Raw genomic sequence first — 22938 nt, 5'->3', positions numbered from 1 at the left:
TCTGAGCACTAGTCTTAGTAGAATATTTAAGACATCACACGGAAAGAGGAGGGCAGCTGTACTTAACAAATCTGTTCTCAGGGACAGCACCACATATGAAAGGACAGAAACTCTGATTAGCCACCTGGGGTGTACAGGGTGAGTCTCACAATGGTTGTCCCCAAGCTGAGTGAGGTGTGCAGGCCCATGGCCACCAGAGTGCTCCCAGAATGGAGAAGGGCCTGTGAGGGGCCGGAGGTGGGAAGGACTCCTTCCCACCTTCCTGCTCAGTGCTGCAGTGGAAAGGAAGCATACACGTGGAAAGGCTTTAAGTGCAAAGAGCACCAACCCATCAATTTTGCTGAAGCGCCATATGCTTTCATCTGACCCTAGGTGAAGCCCGTAGTTTTCTAACCTGCAGTAATCGTTTCTACATCTTCACCCTGTCCCCACGCCTCACCATCTCCCATCAGGCTTCTGACTGCACTGTGTCTCTGGGACTGCGAACTTGTGAGGCCACCAGCAACCGCTGTGCTGACAAACGCAGTGGTCAGTCACCTCGCCTGACTGTTCAGGGCCTTCAGCCCGTCCGCCACTGCTTCCCTCTTTAACTTTCCTTTGATAGCTTCTTTAACAACACATTTTCATGTTCTTGCTTCCCTCATGTCTTTGCTGGCAACTCCTGTCTCTTTGGTTTCTAAATGTGGGCATGTCAGAGGTCTCATTCCGGAACGCTTTCTTCTATTAAATGGCACTTCTTGGTGATCCCAACTAGTCTCTGTCTTCAAGCCCCATCCCTCAGGCCAGGACTCCTCAGTCTACTTCTGAGGTGTTCCCATCCAAGAACTCCAAACTCCAACTACCTTCTCGACATCGCTTTGAATATTCATTACTTCTCATTCACTTTTCTTTCACCTTGGTTTTGTTATTCACAGTATTTTCATCCATCCTGTATTAATTATGTGGACTATCTTAATCATTTTTTGAAATGAGATAAAGGTACCTTAGTGAATTAATTTAATTAGATGCAGGCTTAAAAGGCCCATTGTATCATTGTTGGCCAGTTCTAGGCTTTGATGCTTCTTTTATACTAGATATTCCACATTGTAACTCTGTTGTAAACAGCTGGCTCTCTAAAAGTTAACATCCTTTTTTATTATAATTTATGAAAACAGCTGGAAAAGTGCCCAGAAGAGATGAAAAGAAAGCTGAAAATATGTTCCGAACAGGTAAGCTTCCTTTCAATGTAGTCATTTATATTCTAAATGATCCTGTATTCCAAAGGAGAAATAATACACATTTCCAAATGTTGGGTTTGGAAAGAAATCAAATTTGCATTCAGTTATCAAGACTTAGATTAATGTGTAGCATATCAGATGTCACAAAGCATCCTTCTGAGTTTTAAAATGCAAATGTTTCCACAGCATAAAGTTTATGAGACATTTGGAGTAGGACTATTATTTGTACTGGAAACATGACATTCTGAGTCTTTAAGAAATTACCTGACTGGTGGTGCAGTGGATAGAGCCTTGACCTAGGATGGTGAGGTCCCAGATTTGAAACCCCAAGGTTGCCAGCTTGAGTGCAAGCTCACCAGCTTGAGTGCAGGATTGCCAGCTTGAATAGAATCATAGACATGATCCCATGGTCACTGGCTTGAGCCCAGAGATTGCAGGCTGGAGCCCCCCGCCCCACCTCAAGGCACTTAAGAAAAGTAATCAATGAATAACTAAAGTGTTGGAGCTACAAGTTGATGCTTTTCATCTCACTCCCTTCCTGTCTGTCTGTCTAATTAAAAAAGAGAGAGAGAGAGAGGGAGGGAGGAAAAAGAAGGAAGAGAAAAAGGGAGGAAAAAAGGGAGGGAGGAAGGGAGGGAGGGAGGGAGGGAGGGAGGGAGGGAGGAAGGAAGGAAGAAAGGAAGGAAGGAAGGAAGGAAGGAAGGGAAGGAAGGAGGGAGGGAGGGAGGGAGGGAGGGAAGGAAGGAAGGAAGGAGGAGAGAGAGAAATGGAGGGAGGCAAGGAGTGAGAAATAGATTAACTGAATCTCAGAGACACTGGACAAAACCAGAAATTGTGTGCAGATTCGAGTTTTCATTGCAGTTAAGTCCTCTTAAATCATCAGTGGGTTCTGTGACTTTAAATGGAATGCTGAATAACGAAACCAATTTTACCAGAGGCTGCTGATGTAAACAAGAGTTAGGTTCCTGTGGCATCTCATCAACGTAATGAAACAATGTTGAACAAAAATACCTTTATTTGAGGACCTATTGTATTTTGGACAAGTTCATATTTTTCTAGGTTTATTGTTTGTTTTTTTATTAGCCTATCAACAGTTTTTAGAGTTTATATTTTTCCATTATAAAAATAGTTATAAAAATAATTAGTGCTAATTAAAAAAGTAAAAGAAAAATTTTAAAAATCATCCATAGTTCCAAACCATTCCAAGATCACTGCTATTACTATTTTGATGTGTTTTATTACTTCTCTTTCTCTCTCTCCCTGTCTGGGTAGTTTTTATTTTTTACAGTCTTCAAATAAGACTGTGTATCACATTCTCGAAGATTTCCTGGGGTGAGAGGAGTTCCTAGAATTTGTCAGTTCTGTTAAAGAAGTATCTTTTAAAAATCATATCCCCTTCACTCTCTTAATTTACACTCAAGGAACTGAGACTCCAAGATGTGAACTCCCACACTGTGGGTCAAATAAGTTTGCAAATATGATGTATATGTTTGCTCGCTTATAGTTTGCATTTGATGTGGAGGACAAGCTGTAAGCAAGCAGAGTCCTTATAGGCTAAGGCTTAGTTTTAAGACTAAACCTTTCCCACCCTTTTAGTCCTAAGCTTTTCCCCACACCTTTGACTATTGCATGATGTGGGGTAGTGCACTCTTATGAGGAATCCCATTTATGCCTCTGATAAGTGATTTTCTATCAAAGACTTCCTTTCTGTATTTTTATATTGGCTTAAAGGTTTTGATTTCTATACTATAAAATGGGGGCAGACCAGGGGCTCACTCTCTCAGTTTCTGAAATTAGCATTGCAGGAGAGAGGCAGCCAAGATGGCCGAGTGCTGAAGGAGAAGCCAGTTTGTGCAGAAAGAAGGAGATGGAGAACAGAGGGGGGTGAATAAGGCTGGTGAGGTAGAAACCTTTGATTTTAGGAAACTCGGATAAGTCAGTGGCTTTGGGAGCCCTGAATGGAAAGGGAAGTGTTTTCCCACTGTGTGTATTTTTCACCCACCGAGTGTGAGCTAGGATGAAAGATAATGGCCCACCAGTTCTTGTTACCGTCTGTCCAAATCAAATGCAAACCTGCATTGGCCAGCGGCTGTGATGGTGGCCGCGGCTACTGGCTTTACACACACTAATCCCCAAGTTTTGACATAGGACAGCCAGAGGTTCCCAGATTCATCATAGAGGCCACACAGTCTAAAACTTTTCATTGACACCAGGATCAATACTGAGATGTTAGATCTCTGCTGACTGTGTGTGCTCAGACAGGTACAACAGCTCCATCATTAGCACATATATTAGTGTCTTCTTCCGTGTGCTTATACTGTTAAAGAGATAACTACAGGCTCAAAATAGTGTCATTTATGTAAAAGCCCATGATACCAAACCTAGATTTCATACCTGACCTACTTGCTGTTTTCAACTCGCTAGTAATCTGGAATTTTCTGGTCAACACCAGTGAGGTTATTATCTGTCATGTTGGCTGTCCTCATCCCTATAGATAGGAAAGGCAATTTGCATAAGAAAAACCCTTATTCCCCACCCCAAAGATGCCTTGTTCTAAAAATAATCCCTTCTTTTCTTCTGTTAATAGCTTCCTTGCCCCACCTTTCTTTCTATAAAAAAGCCTTCCATTTTGTACAACCCTTGGGAGAGCCCTTCTTCTTGCTAAATAGGATGCTGTCCACTTAATGAATTGCTTAGCTAATTAGATCTTCAGACTTGCTCTTAAGGTTGTTTTTTTTAATAAATAAATTTTCATTAATTTTAATGGGGTGACATCAATAAATCAGGGTACATATATTCAAAGAAAACATGTCCAGGTTATCTTGTCATTCAATTATGTTGCATACCCATCACCCAAAGTCAGATTGTCCTCCATCACCTAAGGTTTGTTTTTTAATAATGCTTGCAACCATCTTCTGGAAAACTATCACAACAACATGCAAATCTATAGAGTCTAGGAGGTGAATGGTGCCCCCTGGAGTTGTGTAAAACCACAACTATAAGCAAAGCCATTGCCTCATCTCTTTCCACAGTATAAAGCCAGTAGCCACGGCCACCATCACAGCTGCCTGGCCCATGCAGGTTCGCATTTGATTCAGACAGACGATAATGAAACAACAGAGCCAAGAACTGGTGGGCCATTAGCTTTAATCCTAGCTTGCACCCAGAGGACAAGAAATACACACACTGGGCTCCAAAACCCACTCATTCAGTGCTCACAAAGCTACTGACTTATCTGAGTTTCCTAAAATCAAAGGTTTCTACCTCACCAGCCGTATTCACCTTTGTTCCCCATCTCCTACTCTCTGCACAAACTGACCTCTCCTTCAGCACTCTGCCATCTTGGCTGCCTCTCTTCTCCATCACATGGCCTTTCTCTGCTGTCCTCTCTAATGCTGAGAGCAAGCTCCTGGTCTGCACCATTTTATAGTGCAGAAATCAAAACCTTTAATCCAATATACATACAAAGAAGTATCTGATACAAAGTCACCCATCTGAGGCATAATGAGATTCCTCAAAAGGGTGGGAATGGCTTAGTCTTAAAACTAAGCCTTAAACTATAACAGCCCTCCCTGTTTACAGCCTGTCCCCCAATGCAAACTATAAGCGAGTGTAAAGCCAGGAGCCACCATCGTGGCTATTCACATGCAGATTCGCATTGGATTAAGACAGACAGTAATGAAACAACGGAGCCAAGAACTGGTGGGCCATCATCTTTAATCCTAGCTTGCACCCGGTGGGAAAGTAAAAACACACACTGGGCTCCAAAACCCACTCATTCAGTGCTCACAAGCTACTCACTTATCTGAGTTTCCTAGAATCAAAGGTTTCTAGCTCACCAAACTTATTCACCTCTGTTCCTCATCTCCTTCTGTAAAGCCAGGAGCCAAGGTCAGAGCCAGCATCAGAGCAGCCAGGCCCATGCAGGTTCGCATTGGATTCGGACAGTCGGTAAAGAAACCATGGAGCCACAAACTGGTGGGCCATAGCCTTTAATCCTAGCTTGCACCTGGCGGGCAAGTAAAAACACACACTGGGCTCCAAAACCCAGTCACATTCAGTGCTCACAAAGCTACTGATTTATCCGAGTTTCCTAGAATCAAAGGTTTCTAGCTCACCAGACTTATTCTCCTCAGTTCCCCATCTCCTTCCTTATCCCAGATACAAACTCTACACAAACTGGCATCTCACTCAGCACTCCACCATCTTGGCTGCTTCTCCTGGCCTACTCCACGTGGCCTCCTTCTGCTGCTGGCTCTACTTTCTCTGCTCTCTCATGCTAATCTCAGGAACCAAGAGAGCAAACTCCGGTTTTGCCCCCACTTTATACTGTAGCTTCACAACCTCTAATCCAATATACAAAGTAGGGAAGTCTCTAATACAAAGTCACCTCTGAGGCATGATTGGATTGTACCACCCTACATCAAAAAAGGGTGGGAAAGGCTTAATCCCAAAACCAAGCCCCAGGCTACAATTCTCAACACACATTAATATCACCTGGGCAACGGCCTCTTTAACAAAGTGAGCATAATACATTTTATCTGCCCAACACCTTCCTTCTCCCTGCACAAACTGGCTTCTCACTTAGCACTCCACCATTTTGGTTGCTTCTCCTAGTCTCCTCCATATGGCCTTCCTCTGCTCTCCTCTCTAATGCTAATCTCAGGAACCAAGAGAGCAATCTCCCAGTCTGCCCCAGTTTATACTGTAGAAATCAAAACCTTTAATCCAATATACAAACAAGGAAGTCTCTGATACAAAGTCACTTATCTGAGGCATAATGGGATTCCTCATGAGAGTGCATCGAAAAGGGTGGGAAAGGCTTAGTCCTAAAACCAAGCCCAGGCTAGAAGGATCCTGCCTGCCCACAGCCCGCCCCCAACACACATTAATATCACCTGGGCGATGGCTTCCACGTGGGCAGCACCATCTTTAACAAAGTGAGCATAATATATTTTATCTGCCCAACAGCGAGCAAACATATATATCATATTTACAAACTTATTTGACCAACACACAGCAAAAAAGTTTATGAGACACTTGGAGTTGGACTATTATTTGTACTGGAAATGCGACATTTTGAGTCTTTAAGTAATTACCTAACTGGTGGTGGCGCAATGGATAGAGCATCAACCTGGAGTGCTGAGGTCCCAGGTTTAAAACCCCAAGGTCTCTGGCTTGAGCCTGGATTCACTGCCTTGAGTTTGGGATCATAAACATGGTCCCAGTCACCGGCTTGAGCCAGAGGTTACTGGCTTGAAGCCCAAGGTTGCTGGCTTGAGCAAGGGGTCACTGGCTCAGCTGGAGCCCCCCTGTAAAGGCATGTGTAAGAAGTAATCAATGAACAACTAAAGTAAAAGTACTGCAAGTTGATGCTTCTCATCTTCTACTCTTCCTGTCTCTCTGTCTCTCTATCTCTGTCTTTCTGTCTCTCACTAAAAAAAAAGGAAAGAAATAACCTGATTTTATAAATGAAATGGAAGTATGAAGTAAGTTCTCAAAGACATATAACTGGGCAAACCTGAAATGAAAATTAGAACCTAAGTCAGATTTCTTCTTAGAAATGCTGTATTTGAGTGTTAGAGTATGCCTAAATTTAAAACTCTGTTGATATATTTGCCTCTGATGTTTCTAATTAAGTGGCTACTGGACTGTGATAAACACAAATGAAGACATATTGTAGGTGTTGGGCAAATAAAATATATTATGCTTACTTTGTTAAAGATGGTGCTGCCCACATGGAAGCCCATCACCCTGGTGATAATATTAGTTACCTTTCTTGCTTGGGATGGGCGTGATTATGTTAATATGTGTTGGGGGAGGGCTTTCACACAAAAAGGTTTTAATTTTTTTTTTTTCTTTCTGAAGCTGGAAACGGGGAGAGACAGTCAGGCAGACTCCCGCATGCGCCCGACTGGGATCCACCCGGCACGCCCACCAGAGGCCATGCTCTGCCCACCAGGGGGCGATGCTCTGCCCCTCCGGGGCGTCGCTCTGCCGCAACCAGAGCCACTCTAGCACCTGGGGCAGAGGCCAAGGAGCCATCCCCAGCGCCCGGGCCATCCTTGCTCCAATGGAGCCTTGGCTGCGGGAGGGGAAGAGAGAGACAGAGAGGAAGGAGGGGGTGGAGGTGGAGAAGCAAATGGGCACTTCTCCTATGCGCCCTGACCGGGAATCGAACCCGGGTCCCCCGCACGCCAGGCCGACGCTCCACCCCTGAGCCAACCGGCCAGGGCCACAAAAAGGTTTTAAAAGGAAGAGAGAGAACGTTCTGGGGGAAGAGTGATTACGTTCTAGGGAGAGCAGAGAGGAGAGTAGAGAAAGGCTATGTGGAGGAGAGGAGAAGCAGTCAAGATGGTGGAGTGCTAAAGAGAAGTCAGTTTGTGCAGAATTTGTTCAGAGAGAAGGAGATGGGGAACAGAGGTGAATAAGGCTGGTGAGGTTAGATACCTTTGATTCTAGGAAACTCAGATAAATCAGTGGCTTTGGGAGCTCTGAATGGAAAGGGAAGTGTTTTCCCACTGTGGGTATTTCTTGCTCTCTGGGTGCAAGCTAGGATTAAATGTAATGGCCCACCAGTTCTTGGCTCCATTGTTTCATTACTATCTGTCTGAATCAAATGTGAACCTGCATAGACCAGGTGGCTATGATGGTGTCTGTAGATACTGGCTTTATAGTAGGTCTTAGTTTCTCATCATTGTTCAACTGAAAAGTGAGTTTATTTTCTGAATAATGTCTTGCTGAAAAAGCAGTACAGTGGTACCTTGAGATACGAATTTAATTCATTCTGTAACCGAGCTTGTAAGTCAGTCATCTCGTATATCAAACTGCCAGTACTGGACCCGTGAGCCAACACACCAGCTAGCGGCAGCTTCCCGAATCACGACTCGCATCTCGGAATTTCACTCGGATCTCGAACAAAAATATGGACCAAGTTGCAGCTCGTATCTTAAAAAAAAAAAAATTTGTATGTTGATCTGTTGGTATCTCAGGGTACCACTGTAATTGAATATTTTCAGCTTGAAGACTTGTCAACATTTCCAAACTAGAATTAAAAAGACTAAGTATTCTTCCAATATATTTTTGACTCTATTTTAACAGTAATATTATCATCAGTGAATGTAAAACTGTCATTGATCCAGAGGTACTGGAAGCCCTGGCTGGAGAGTTCAGTTGGTGGAAGCATGGCCCCAAAGCACAGTCTGCTGGTTCAATCCCTGATCAGAACACGTACAGTACAGCTCAGTGCCCCTGCCTTTCTGTCTCTCTCACCCTGCCTTTCTCTAAATAAAAGTTAAAAAAAAAATCTATGAGAGCCAGACACTGAACAAGGTAGACTTTTTATATACGTTAACAAGCTCATTTAACAAACTTTCACAGCAACTTTGAGAGGTGTGTGCCACTCTGTCCATGTTGATAATGAGGAAATAGAGTTAGAAAGAGAACACTGGGGAACAAAATTTTTGTTGCATCCACAAAAACACTTGCTCTTACCTAATTTCAGTGAGCTGATCCCAAATCTGACATTAGTTTTTCTCTGTAAGCTACAGTTTTGTTTTTTCTTTGTATTTTTCTGAAGCTGGAATCGGGGAGAGACAGTCAGACAGACTCCCGCATGCGCCCGACCAGGATCCACCCGGCACACCCACCAGGGGCCACGCTCTGCCCACCAAGGGGCTATGCTCTGCCCCTCCGGGGCGTCGCTCTGCCGCGACCAGAACCACTCTAGCGCCTGGGGCAGAGGCCAAGGAGACATCCCCAGCGCCCAGGCTATCTTTGCTCCAATGGAGCCTTGGCTGCGGTAGGGGAAGAGAGAGACAGAGAGGAAGGAGGGGGGGGGTGGAGAAGCAAATGGGCGCTTCTCCTGTGTGCCCTGGCCGGGAATTGAACCCGGGTCCCCCGCACGCCAGGCCAACGCTCTACTGCTAAGCCAACCGGCCAGGGCCAAGCTACAGTTTTTTTTGCAATTCAAGATTTTAGATTTTCATCTTATTGTAAAATTTTCAACATTTAATTTAATATAATGAAGTAGAACAGGGGTCGGGAACCTATGGCTCACGAGCCAGATGTGGCTCTTTTGATGGCTGCATCTGGCTCACAGACAAATCTTTAAAGAAAATAATAATAATGTTAAAAATATAAAACATTCTCATGTATTACAATCCATTCATTTCCTACCGCTCATGTTCATGGTTGCAGGTGGCTGGAGCCAATCACAGCTGTCCTCCAGCACAGCACGAAAATTTTTATTGGATAATGCGTAACGTACACAGGTTGTTGTATGGCTCTCACAGAATTACATTTTAAAATATGTGACGTTCATGGCTTTCTCTGCCAAAAAGGTTCCCGACCCCTAAAGTCAAATGTCTTCTTGGACATGATCTTTGTGCAAATATAATAATTTATATAATGCAGTAAATACACTAATATACTAAAAGATATGATTACATCAGAATTTGTCTACAATTTCAAAACAGAACATATTAAAACAGTTATTTTCATCATAAAATTTGAGCAAAACTTATTTAAATTCTATTCAGGCAAAAATTTGCCTTTGTAGCTCTTGCATTTGTATACTTGTTGAGGAAAATTTTGTTTGATGCTCCAGCAGTAGTCTGCTCATTACTAACAGCTCCAAGATTTTCGGGAAACTTATCAAGGTGACTGTTCAGGAAGTGAATCTTAACACTGATGTTACATCCAATGTTGCGGAAAGCCAACACCATCCTTTGAACCAGAAGTTCATAGTTTTCTGCTTTTATGTTGCCAGGGAAGTTCTTTGTAACTGCCACAAAAGACTGCTATGCTGCTTTCTCCTCCTTATTCATCTTCCTGGAAAATTCTTCATCACATATGAGGGTTCGAATTTGAGGTCCATTGAATACACCTGCTTTTATCTTCTCGAAAGACAAGGCAGGAAAAGCAGAAATAATATGTAGAAAGCATTCACTTTCTCTATTCAAAGCCTGAACAAACTGCTTCATTAAGCCAACTTTGATGTGAAGTGAGGGAAAAATGATCCTGTCTCGATTAACTAAAGGTTCATTCACAATATTTCACATCCCTACTTCCAGAGTTTCATGTTTTGGCCACTCCTTCTGTGTCCAGTGTTTCTCCCGAGCTTGGCTGTCCCACAAACACAGAAAGTAAGGATACTTCGTGAAACCTCTCTGTTGTCCTAGCAGGAGATTTACCATTTTAAGATCCACACAAATGATCCAGTTATGCTCCTCATACTTCAGAAAGTTGAGGACAATTTTTATGTCATTATAATCTTCTCACAGATGAGTTGAATAACCAATTGGAATCGCTGCATACACATTACTGTTATGTAGGAGAACAGATTTCAGACTCCATTTAGAGCCTGTCAAGAAATAGCCACCATTCTATTGGACTGTAAGTGGTAATGCCCAGCTGGCTGAGAAGACTACTGATATCATGACAGTAAACAAAGTGTTTGTCTTTGGAAAAAAAGTCCACAAAAATTTGTTCCCACTTCCTGAAATGGGATACTTTAGCTGACCAGTGAAGTACATTCTTTCCTTGAAGCCTGGAGGCTAATAACTCAGCTACTTTCTTTGATAGACCCAAATCTCTTACTAAATCATTCAATTCTGGTTGGCTAATCTGCTGAGGGGTTAATGACTGCTTGGCATTAGAAGAAGACCCTTCAGATTCTACAACCATTTCCTCATGCATCTTATCAAAATACACTTGATCACCATGTTCACTTTCTTCATCCTTAGAAGAAATAAAACCAGTGAAAACTGGAACTGGGAGTGTCTCAGAATGTGGATAGGTCGTATTGCTGAAGGAATATTAGGATATGCGATCATATGCTGTTTTATCTTGCCGATGCCCTTTGTATGGATCAGACAGAAATAACAGTCACTGCTGTGGTCCTTAGGTTCACACCAAACCATGGGAATACCAAAAGGCATTCCTTTACATTTTCCTATTGACCAGTCATGAAGCATTTCCTCACAATTATGACACACACTATAAGGAGCCCAATTTTTGTGTGGATCTCCAAGGGGAACTTGAAAATAGGCAATATATGCACGTGTCACAAATGATGAAATATTGCACCTTTGACATTGAAGTGTGTAACAGCCACGTATATAACAGAAGGTGTCAGGACTATTCTTACATTTACGTCTACTCAAAGAAGCCATGATTCAGTCTTAAAATAAAATAAGAGTGTTTTTATCAGATAATATTTTTTACATTTAAGAACAACTAAGATTATGTAAAAGTGATGTTTGTAAAACATTAATTGCCTTGTGGTTATGTTCAGTCTTAGAGTCGTTGCCCTTTAACTCCAATTTAAAAACCAATGCTTGCCACTAACTGTAACAAAAAGAAAATAAAATTGCATAAAAACTCGAGCATGCACCAAAAAACGGATTTGAGATTTGGAATCAGCGATGTAGAAATATATAGAAACAGTTCTAAAACCTCATGCAACAGAAAATGAAAAAAAAATTATTCCCCAGTGTAATGTTTCAGTGTCACAATGCAAGCAGATTTCAGGTTGAAACCGAGATTTGTCCCACTTCAGAGCTCTTTTTACTATACCACTTCTTCCATCTTATTCTTATCCAGATGGAAATACTTTAGCTTTGTGATCGAGTTTGCATGTATGACTTGCAATAGGTATACTACATCTTCTCCAGCCTGATGGTATGGAGTAATAATTGTTTACTTACTGGACACCTTGACATTATGAGATGAGATAGATGTATGCGGGGGAGATGCTGACAGTGAAGTGTCAGAGGGGGGTATGTGCATGTGGTAGGCCGGCTTAGTGTCCCATCAAGAAATGTCCCACCTGTGTCTGTGGCAGCCAGCTTGAAGAATTATCAGTAAGGCTCTGGATCTTCTCACTTACCTGCGTCTACTGGTTAGGGAATTCTGATTTAAATAGTTACACTATAATAAAAAAAAAATGGAGGGGGAAGAAAGAAAGAGATAAAAAGAAAAGGAAAGCTTATGGACACAGAGAACAGTGTAGTGATTTCCAGGGGTGGGGGGTGGAGGAGGGTATAGTGGGATTAAATCGTGATGGACGGAGACTTAACTTGGGGCTGCTGAACACATAGTCCAGTGCACAGAGATGTGGTGTAGAACTGGGCACCTGAAACCTGTATAGTTATGTTAATCAGTTCACCCCAATAAAATTTTATTTACTTATATTTTATTGTTCAAATGATTTCTTTTAAGAAATTAAATTTAATGGGGTGACATTTAATGGGATGAATAAGTACATATGTTTCAGGTAAAATTTGATTTTAAAAAAGTTAAAAAACAGTTACATATAAAAGTTAGGAATTTGCCTAGAATTAAATTGTCATACATCTATTTACCCAAACTTATATATGACTTCCATGTCTGTTTCTAAATGATATATTTTAGTGTCTATACTAGCAGCAAGGGAGCCAATTTTTTTGGTCTTGGGGGCCAGACTGATAAAGAGAAGTGTTTATTCAGGGTGAAATGTACTAGCATAAATGATAACTAGAATCCCCTTAATGTTCGAGGCAAGTGAGATTCAAAGAATCGAAGCGAAATAGTCAGAAGACCATGAGTCCCTGTTGAAACTGAGATGTTGGAAGCAGAACAAAAACAGTTGGAATCATGACTCCCCTAACATGGAACTGCTTGGCCTTAAAGACTTCATTAATGATTGTTAGCTTTAGGTGGGAGTTATAAAATCTATTCAAATCACTTTTTGAAATCCAGGTAGAGGACAAATTATGCAACTTATTTTAAGATGTGTACTTTTAATGAAGAAAGCCATATCCAAGCACAGGAGGACTCTTGAGAACTCACAGACTTCTTCGGCCACCTCACGCTGACCACAGGAGTGGTTTTCACACCTGCTCTTGAAGCTGGCAGGGACTCAGTACAGCATTGGTGGTCTTGCACAACCTGAGCTAAACCACCATCTTTTATCTTTTCCTCTCACAACCCATGTGGTCCATCCAAGTGGGGGAATTGCTTCAGCCTACCAGACTGGCTTGCCTCTGAGCCTCTCCCCATGCTGTCCCATAGAATGCTCTATCTACACTCCCAGTCCATGTTTGGCCTCTTGAAATCCTACCCACCCCATGTGGAATCTGGTCAGTATTGCCTTTACATCAAGCCTTGCGTAGTCTGTCCAAGGGAAATGAATATTGACTTTCTGTGCTCCGAGAGAGCCTCAGAACTTGATTTTAGCATTAAATTTTCTGCCTTCTATTTTAGCTGTATCTGGTTTGGTTTTGTTTTTTCTCCAACTAGATTATAGAATCTTTGAAGTTAACAATCCTCTCTCACCAAACTGTTTCCTGGTGGCATTTAGTCAATACCTTTGAATGCATCTGAATCTTACTGTTTGTGTGTTGGATCAAAGTTGATTGTTTCTGCTGTAGAGACTGCCCACATAAACACTCACATGCATATCCCTGTAAATAAGGTACGAAACCTACAATCTTGTGGGCCTGTTTTATTTTATGCATACTTGCTAGGATTCCAGAACTCTAGAGCTCTGACTTTTGAAATTTAAGGCAGAAAATTCAAATCTCAACTGAATATCTTTCTTTCAAATCTTAATTCCGTTCTGAATTAATGTAGTTTGGGAAGGATTCCATTTTTGATCTGCCACAAATACCTCTGCAAGAGTAAGTTTATCCAGCAGAACTAAGCCTCTCATCTTGTTACAATTCTCTAGTCACCTAAATAACAATGTTGATACAACTTGAAGTCCTTTTATATTGAGTTCTAAAAAGTGTCAAAATTGCTTCCTTTTATGGAAACCACCTGGAGACGTTAGCTTGAGAAAGGCAGAAGAATAAACCAGGAAACAGGTTGGTGGTATTTACAGGAAATATACTTTGCTGGTTACAGGACAGTGAACAGAGAGACGAAATAAGACTTGGAATGTAATGTGCTCTGTAAACAGTTTAAAGTCATACCATATTGACAGTGTCTTTTGAACTTATTTTAAAGTAAGTATAGATACACAGAAATTTACAAAATAGCAGAGGTCCTATGTACCCTTCACCCAGATCTTACATCTTACATAGTTATACTGTATAACTAGAGTATAATATCAAAACCAGGAAATAGAAATTGGTAGAATGTGTTTCATTTTATCATATATGCAGATTTGTGTAATCTCCACTAAATCTTCCTGTGCTGTCCCTTTATAGTCCTACCTCCCATACACAAGTATGCCCAATTCCTGGCAACCACTAACTTGTTCTCCATCCGTATAATATTGTCATTCTAGGAATGTTATAGAAACAGACCATACAGTATGTGTCACTCCATGATTGCCTTTATTCACTCAGTGTAGTGCCCCTTAGATCAGTGCTCCCCAACCTTTTCTGGGCCACGGACAGGTTTAATGTCAGAAAATATTTTCACGGACGGGCCTTTAGGGTGGGATGGATAAATGTATCACGTGACCGAGACAAGCGTCAAGAGTGAGTCTTGGACGGATGTAACAGAGGGAATCTGGTCATTTCTTAAAAATAAAACATTGTTCAGACTTAAATATAAATAAAATGGAAATAATGTAAGTTATTTGTTCTTTCTCTGCGGACCGGTACCAAATGGCCCACGGACCGATACCGGTCCGTGGCCCGGGGTTTGGGGACCACTGCCTTAGATCCATTCAAATGTGTCAATAATGTATCCCTTTTCATTGTTGATGGGCAATACTCTTGTTTTTTTCTAAATAATATTTTTAATATTTGATATTTCTTTTAAATTTTATTTTTATTTTTGCTTATATTTTAAAAAGTGTTTTGTAGCTATTATTTATGAAGGCAAAAGTTATAAAATTCTAGAGTTTTGAGGACTAAAAAGTATAAATGGCTGGTGACCGCTGAATTGTCTGGCCTTGTCCTTATTCCAAGACAAAAATTCAAATATTGAATTTTTTACCCCAGTCCACCTGCTAACCATGGGAATATTACTCTCTGAGTTTGTCTGAAGCCTCCACAGGAAGCATCTGTGAAGCTTTCCCGGAGGAGATGGTTGTTGCCTTAGTTGTCAGTCATCAACTTCGTGTCGATTGAGTTGAAGATGTTCAAAAGTAGATTCTCAGAACTCCACGATATCAGAATACAGCCTGGATGTCAAAGCAGAATTGGCCCATGTGTCTGAAATCCCCCTGCTGTGAATGCTATATATCGGCTCTCTGATCTCCCCCTGTTTAGGGCTCTCTGTGTGGCAGGCATTGGAAATGTTCACAGAACTGAACAAAACCAATTGTTTATTTTACATTGAGGTTACCTTCTAGAGAAGGGGATAGATACATATAAAACATAATGCAAAAAAAACCATAATGCAGTGTCACATCATGATAGATACTAACACATAAATAAATAAACATCTGATAGGATGTGCCACAAGATGACTGTGCAGGGAGGGTGGGCGCTGCGGAGGGGGCTCTGCAGGGGAGCACAGCCTGTCTGAGTCCTGTTCCAGTCCAGACCCTGAGGCAAAGAGTCAGGCAGCCTTGTCTACATTTGGGGTCAAACTTACCAAACAGAGAAAAATATCAGGACTGAACGGATGAGACAAGAATGAGCTTGATGAATTCCTGCAAGAATGAGGCCTAGAACTCAGGAAATAAAGTAAATAGGCAGAGTTAGGTCAAGGCTTTCTGAGTTCAATTCCTGTTGCCTCACACAAGTTTCCAGGAAGTTTAAGACTCTATCTAAAATTTATTTATGTGGCAGTCTACAAACCTCACAAGTCTCTCCTTTAACAGACCACTTTGGGCCCTGGCCAGTTGGCTCAGTGGTAGAGCGTTGGCCTGCCGTGCAGGAGTCCCAGGTTTGATTCCCAGCCAGGGCACACAGGAAAAGCACCCATCTGCTTCTCCACCCCTCCCCCTCTCCTTCCTCTCTGTCTCTTTCTTCCCCTCCTGCAGCTGAGGCTCCATTGGAGCAAAGTTGGCCCGGGTGCTGAGGATGGCTCCATGGCCTCTGCCTCAGGTGCTAGAATGCCTCTGGTCATAACAGAGCAACGCCCCAGATGGACAGAGCATCGCCCCCTGGTGGGCATGCCAGGTGGAAACCGATCGGGTGCATGCAGGAGTCTGTCTGACTGCCTCCCCGTTTCCAACTTCAGAAAAATACAAAAAAATAAATAAATAAAAATAACAGACCACTTTGTGTGTGTGTGTGCGTGTGTGCGCGCATATGTTGGGGCCAGTGTTTGCCACTATGGAGTGGTATTTAGGTCTCTAGTCCCAAATACTTCTCGGAGTTAATAGCACATGAAAAGAATAAATAATTGGGGGATAAACTAGTGACAAATCTAAGGCAGGAACTTTTGTTAGGATTTTAATGTTCTTAATTTAATGGAAAGTTCACAACCTTCTCTCAACTCTAATATCTGTGCCTCACTTGGGGGCACAATTATACTTTCTCTCCTACGACATATTTGCAGTTACTTGTATTATCTCACACCATAGACTAGAAGCTTCTCGAGGGTTAAGACTGAACCTTATTTTTGTATTTAAATTCAGTACTTTGAATTTAGAAAATAGTTGGTGAATGTCTATTAAACAGAACTTAATATGTATATTTAGGGGTTTTGTTTGTTTGTTTAAAAGATTTTATAGAGGCCCTGGCCAGTTGGTTCAGTGGTAGAGCATCAGCCTGGCGTGTGGAAGTTCCAGGTTCGATTCCCAGCCAGGGCACACAGGAAAAGCACCCATTTGCTTCTCCATCCTTCCTCCTCTTCTCTCTGTCTCTCTCTTCCCCTCCCATGGCTAAGGCTCCATTGGAGCAAAGCTGGCTGGGCACTGAGGATGGCTCCATGACCTCTGCCTCAAGCACTAGAATGGCTCTGGTTGCAATGGAGCAGTGGCCCAGATGAGCAGAGCATCGCCCCCTAGTAGGCATGCCAGGTGGATCTCGGTCGGATGCATGCGGGAGTCTGTCTCTGCCTTCCTGCTTCTCACTTCAGAAAAAAAAAAAAAAAAAGATTTTATAGAAAGAGGACCAACTCAAGATGAGGTCAATGAGTGCAAAAGGAACCATGTGAACAATGTTTGGGAAGGGCCTGCACATATTTGTGGATTTGGGTGGAGGAGGTAGGAGGAAGAAGGGTAGAAATCGAAGACAAAGCTACTTTATAATTTTCCTGGGAACCCAGCCATGTTAGAGCACAGAAATCTCATTAGAGAAACATTCAAAGGATTATCAAAACAGAATTTGCCATGTGTATCTCTTTTCTCAGATCATCCCCTGGCCCTCTCACAATATTGATACAAGGAGTTCATGTCATTTTGAAATGAAAACATTTGTCCTCTTTTCCTATTCCTATTCTGTGAGTGTTCTAAGCACAACATGAGCGCTTGGAAAACAACCAAGACTCTTGAATTAGCCAAGGTCATATGTGTTAGTATATGACTGCACTCCTCACATCAGGAAAAGAAACCCAGGGAGTAACAGAACAGGAGCTCTTCTTCCTGCATCCAGAGTCTGCTTTTCAAGTGCGTGCTACAGACGAGTTATAAACAATACATTATATTCCATGAAAGCCCTGAGTGGCTGACCATTCTGTCATTGTCTATGGGTTCTGTGGAGAGAAGGTTACCTGCCTCCTTGGTGCCTTGAATAATCCGGTATCACTGGTAGGAGAATAAATTCAACAGTTACTAGGTTCCTTCCCCATTCCAGAGGAAGGGAACGCAGTGGCCTGTCTCTCTTGTCCTTATATTATAGTTACTGGACTATTGTACATTTTTCTTCTTTCTTTTCCTCTTCTATCAGATTGTAAGTTCTTTAAGTTTATGAAACATGATAGTATGTACATAAGGAGTTGATACTTGGTATATATGTACATAATTAAAATATGTAATTGTTTTCTGATATTAGAGGGCAAAGTAAAATTTAAGAATACTCTAAAATTGTTTTTAAAAACTTCCCCAGATTCAGAATGTTTATATGGGCCAATATGAAAAAGAACTAAAGAGAAAAGTGCAGTCTATTATCTATGAAACTAATATAACAGCAGTGATCAAAGAAATATCTCTGGTGCAATGTGAATATAAAAGAAAAGCTACTGAAGCTAAACTGAATGATCTTCGTGTCAAAACGGCAGTACTGTTGCAGAAACTTAAGCTGGTAAGTGATGAGATTTTCTTTTTAAAGTGAGAGAAGGGGAGATAGAAAGACTCCCACATGTGCCCTGACCAGGATCCACCCAGCAACGCGTCTGGGGCCAGTGCTCTATCCATTGAGCAAACCTACCAGGGCCAGTGATAAGATTTTATTTGTGTAGTACAAATATGATTTGTGCAAAGAACACTCAGCTAGTCTCCTCTCCTAACACTAACAAACATTTATTGACCTTGGACAAGTCACTAACCATGTCTTTACTCTTCTTATTAAGATATTGAAACCATAAAGAAGTAAACTTTGAAAGTATATATACTGGAACATTTTTAAAAGATTCATTACTGTTTCTATTAACAAAATCAGAATCTTTGCTTGTGCTGTTGGTATAGTTTGATCACCCTCAGGTCTCCTTAATAGCATGTTTCCAATAAAAAAATTTTCCTAAGTTTTTTCAGACAGCAAACTATGTTAATTTATTTTTTATCCTAATACATTCGTAAGAATTGACTGTTCTAGGCTTAGAGGCTAGATTGGAGTGGTCAGGAAACATCATGTAAATATGAATTATTGTCCGTGTTGTTTGTTTGTATATTTTAATGCATAAAGAATTGGCCTCTATGAGATTGAGTAACTGAGGAAAGGTTCATCTTCTGCTATAGCATATGGAAATGTTAGGTAACGTACATCAAAAATTAAAACATACAGCCAAGATGGAAAAGACTTTCTGGAAATGTTAGAAATAAATTGAGAAACCACCAGTGAGTCCAGGAAGCACAGGCATTTTCCTCAGAATAGACCCTCATCTGAAACAGAGAGAAGACCTTCCTGGGCCATGGAAGGTGAGAGGGCAGGAGCTGAGTCTCCTACAGAAAGCCCTGACTGGAGGATTGGAGGTGTCAACGGACATCTTGTTTGTTGTGCCAGACGTTGGAACCCACCGGCTCCGCAAAGGAAGGCTTAGTCAGTGAGATCCCCAAGGTGAAGAAAGCACGAGGAGCCAGAGGAATCTGAGACGTGCTGCAATGCTCTATTCCTTCATTCCTTATTCCTCCCTCCTGTGGTCCTGTCGTTCTTCATTTCATGCCGTTCTAACCCAGCAGTGCTAGCGCAGTAGATGCAGTGCTCAGAGACAATAGCAGCCTGGGGCCAATAACATTCCATCAGTGAGGTGATGTCGTTGCTGTGTCAGTCAGGCAGCTCGAAAAGGCATGGCTGCCCTGGAAAGGCATGGGAACCAGAGCTGAGTCAAGCAGCTCAGAAGAGCGTGGGAGCTGGTCTGCCTCTGCAGTCTGTGTTGTCGACCAGACCCCACATCCTGGGTCTTTCCTGTCAGGCCCCCACAGGAGGCTTGTCTTGCCCATGGAGAGGTTTGGCGAGAGACGTGAACTTTGAAGCCAGACTGCCTCGGTTGCTGTCCTGGCTGTGAACATTTCAGGTTGACAGTCCATTCCTCCTTCCAGAAAAATACCATAGTTTGGTTTCTCTGGGATTTCTCTTGTATTGAATTGAAAATTAAACGCAGGGAATATTGCTTAATTGAAGTATATAGCTAAAAGAGAAGAGACCTACCCCCCCCCTTGGGTGGTCTAAGCAACAGTTAAAATGTTCATTATTAAAATATGAAAGGACAATTAATGCTTTTTTCACATAATGGTAATTATATTCATGTTTCTGTTAACAATACTAAATAAGCTTATTATTCAAATTTACTTACTGCTATAAGAGTGGGATGTGAGTGAAGCTCCTTTTGGGTCTCGTGGCTGACGGAGCCGGGAACCCACCTGAAGTCTTAGGAGGAAGTCTAGTCCACCAGGTGGAGGGCAGTGGCCGGAGGACTAGACTGGACCAAAAGGCCGGGAGTGGTCAGAGCCAGAAAGAGCCACACTGAGTACTCCTCAGGGTCAGTGAATATTTGGGAAATTAGGTGAAGATCAATACTGTGGAAACCTTTCTTCAGGAACAGGGGTCCCCAGTCACAAAGCTGGGACATAGTACAATTCAGCCTCATTGAGAACTGAGAAAATCCAGGGCAGAGGGAGCAAAGAGAAGCGCAGTGAATGGAACACATTTATTGAGGCTGGAGAAACTCGGATGGTGGTGCCAGATACTTATTGGAAACAATAATAAAATGGAGATTGTTTCTGGAAGGTTCTTCCTAAAACTTCTCTTTTCCATCAGCTCAGTTGGAGAGTGGGTCGATCCCATTTGGGCCTGAAGGGAGAGAGATTTAGGCCAATAAAGAAGCATTTGTCCAGCTGTTCATGGAAAGAGAGCCCAGGGGAGGAGAGCATGAAATTAACTCAGAGGTCGGGGCGGGGGGGGGGGGAGGAGGAGGAAGGGAGCAGATGCGGGCAACAAACAAGCATTGCAGGAGGGGATGCTGCCCAGGAAAGGGGAGAAACAGAAGTCAGAATTTTCCTACACATCTGTTTTACCTTTAAGGCTAAAAATTCTTGAATTCCTGGCCCTGGCCGGTTGGCTCAGTGGTAGAGCATCAGCCTGGCGTGCAGGAGTCCCGAGTTCGATTCCCGGCCAGGGCACACAGGAGAAGTGCCCATCTGCATCTCCACCCCTCCCCCTCTCCTTCCTCTCTGTCTCTCTCTCTCCCACAGCCGAGGCTCCACTGGAGCAAAGTTGGCCCGGGCGCTGAGGATGGCTCTGTGGCCTCTGCCTCAGGCGCTAGAATGGCTCTGATTGCGGCAGAGCGACGCCCCAAGATGGGCAGAGCATCACCCCCTGGTGGGCATGCCGGGTGGATCCTGGTTGGGCGCATGCAGGAGTCTGTCTGACTGCCTCCCTGTTTCCAACCTCAGAAAAATGCAAAAAATAAAAAATAAAAAATTCTTAAATTCCTAAAATGGGAGATGAGAACTTACAACACAGAAAAATGAGATTGGGGTGAAGGAGCACTTTAGAAATATGACAGGTAATTCAGTGGAAGGAAAAAAAACAGTTAAATTAATCTCCACTAAAGAAGAAAAACTGATCCAACTTGCTAACTACTTGCCAGCCTAAATGAGATTAAGTGTGAAAACATTTTGAAAGGTTAAAAGGATTATTCAAATACAAGGTGTGTTGTGTTGCTACATGAATCATGTTATCAGGGGCCACCCAGATCATAGGAATAAACCCTGTAGCTTCTCTGCCTGCTCTGATTGTTGCTTTTCTTTTCCAGGGAAGTCCAGTAGGAGACCTGCAGCAGATTGACAGTTATTTAGAAGCTTTGCTTAAAGAAGATAATTTTGTTTTTGGAACACTTTAAATATAGAGGAACAACTGATACAGCACATAGCCTCCCTTTAGAGAAAAAATAAAAGTAGTTCTCAAAACTCAAAGTCAGAAAAGACATTTTATTTTTTAAAACACTAATAAGAAAAAGGAAAATTTTTTTTCAAAAAATATTTTCCCTTGTATCTGTTATTGTGCAGTTCGTCCTGTTTAACACTAAGAAGATTTTGTGTACTTTGGAAGAGGAGAGTGATTTATAGTTGACGTATTTCCCAGTCCTGTTCCCTGACTCTTGCTGTTCTTTCAGGAACTATGTCTTGAGTTCTGTAATTTCCATGTAAGCAAATAAGAAAGATGGAAATGTTGTTTAGGCTTAAATTTTGTTTTTACTTACAAGACTGTAAAAACTGGAAAACAGTGATTTTCAAATCAATATACACGGCACTACAGAACTATCTCTTCCTGAAACTTGTGTTGAAAAAGACGTTATGCCCTTTTTTTCACGACAGCCAATACTCATAAAGCAGAAACTACGGATCTTCAAAAAACTTTGAGTTATGGTATATGTGATAACTTTCTTACTGAGTGACAGTAAAAGAACAAATCTCAGTATAATGTGAACACCCATTACACATATGTAAGAACTGTGTTTTTACCTTTTCCTTGATAACTGATCCTTTTATAGTTTGTTGAGAACTATCTATAACTCTGGACAAAAACAATAAACATTTGATATTTATTTGTGGACTTGTGTAATTTTATGTACATGCACATAGTATAAAATTCAGAACTTCTGAAGTGAAACGGTGCAAAGTGTTCACTCCACAATGTCTTTAGCCATTTAATTACTCTTCTCAAGAGGCATGCTTTTATCAGTTCCTTGTGAATCCATCTGTAAAGCCAGTGGCCAGGGCCACCATCACAGCAGCCTGGCCCATGCAGGTTCGCATTGGATTCGGATAGTCGGTAGAGAAACAACGAAGCCAAAAACTGATGAGCCATCATCTTTAATTCTAGCTTGCACCCGGCGGGCAAGTAAAAACACACACTGGGCTCCAAAACCCACTCACTCATATTCAGTACTCACAAACCTACTGACTTATCCGAGTTTCCTAGAATCGAAGGTTTCTAGCTCACCAGTCTTATTCACCTCTGTTCCCCATCTCCTTCCTTCTCTCTGCACAAACTCTGCACAAACTGGCCTTTCACTCAACACTCCGCCATTTTGGCTGCTTCTCCTGGCCTCCTCCACGTGGCCTTTCTCTGCTTTCCTCTTCTCTCTCTAATGCTAATAATCCCAGGAACCGAGCGAGCAAGCTCCCGTTCTGCCCCCACTTTATAGTGTAGAAATCAAAACCTTTAATCCA

General features: G+C 42.1%; 1 protein-coding gene across 1 annotated transcript in view; it reads left to right on the top strand.

Moving 5' to 3' along the window:
• MORC1 (MORC family CW-type zinc finger 1) overlaps positions 1-22151 on the top strand; it is a 194412-nt gene extending 172261 nt beyond the window's left edge. Inside the window, exons 25-27 of the mRNA XM_066241204.1 lie at positions 1155-1208; positions 18155-18349; positions 21519-22151. Of these exons, the coding sequence (XP_066097301.1) occupies positions 1155-1208; positions 18155-18349; positions 21519-21605 (336 nt within the window). The 3' untranslated portion in view covers positions 21606-22151. The remainder of the gene's footprint in view (positions 1-1154; positions 1209-18154; positions 18350-21518) is intronic.
• The last annotated feature ends 787 nt before the right edge of the window (positions 22152-22938 follow it).

Source organism: Saccopteryx bilineata, chromosome 8, assembly GCF_036850765.1.
Source record: "Saccopteryx bilineata isolate mSacBil1 chromosome 8, mSacBil1_pri_phased_curated, whole genome shotgun sequence".
NCBI lineage: Eukaryota > Metazoa > Chordata > Mammalia > Chiroptera > Emballonuridae > Saccopteryx > Saccopteryx bilineata.
This window is presented reverse-complemented; position numbering and strand designations above follow the sequence as displayed.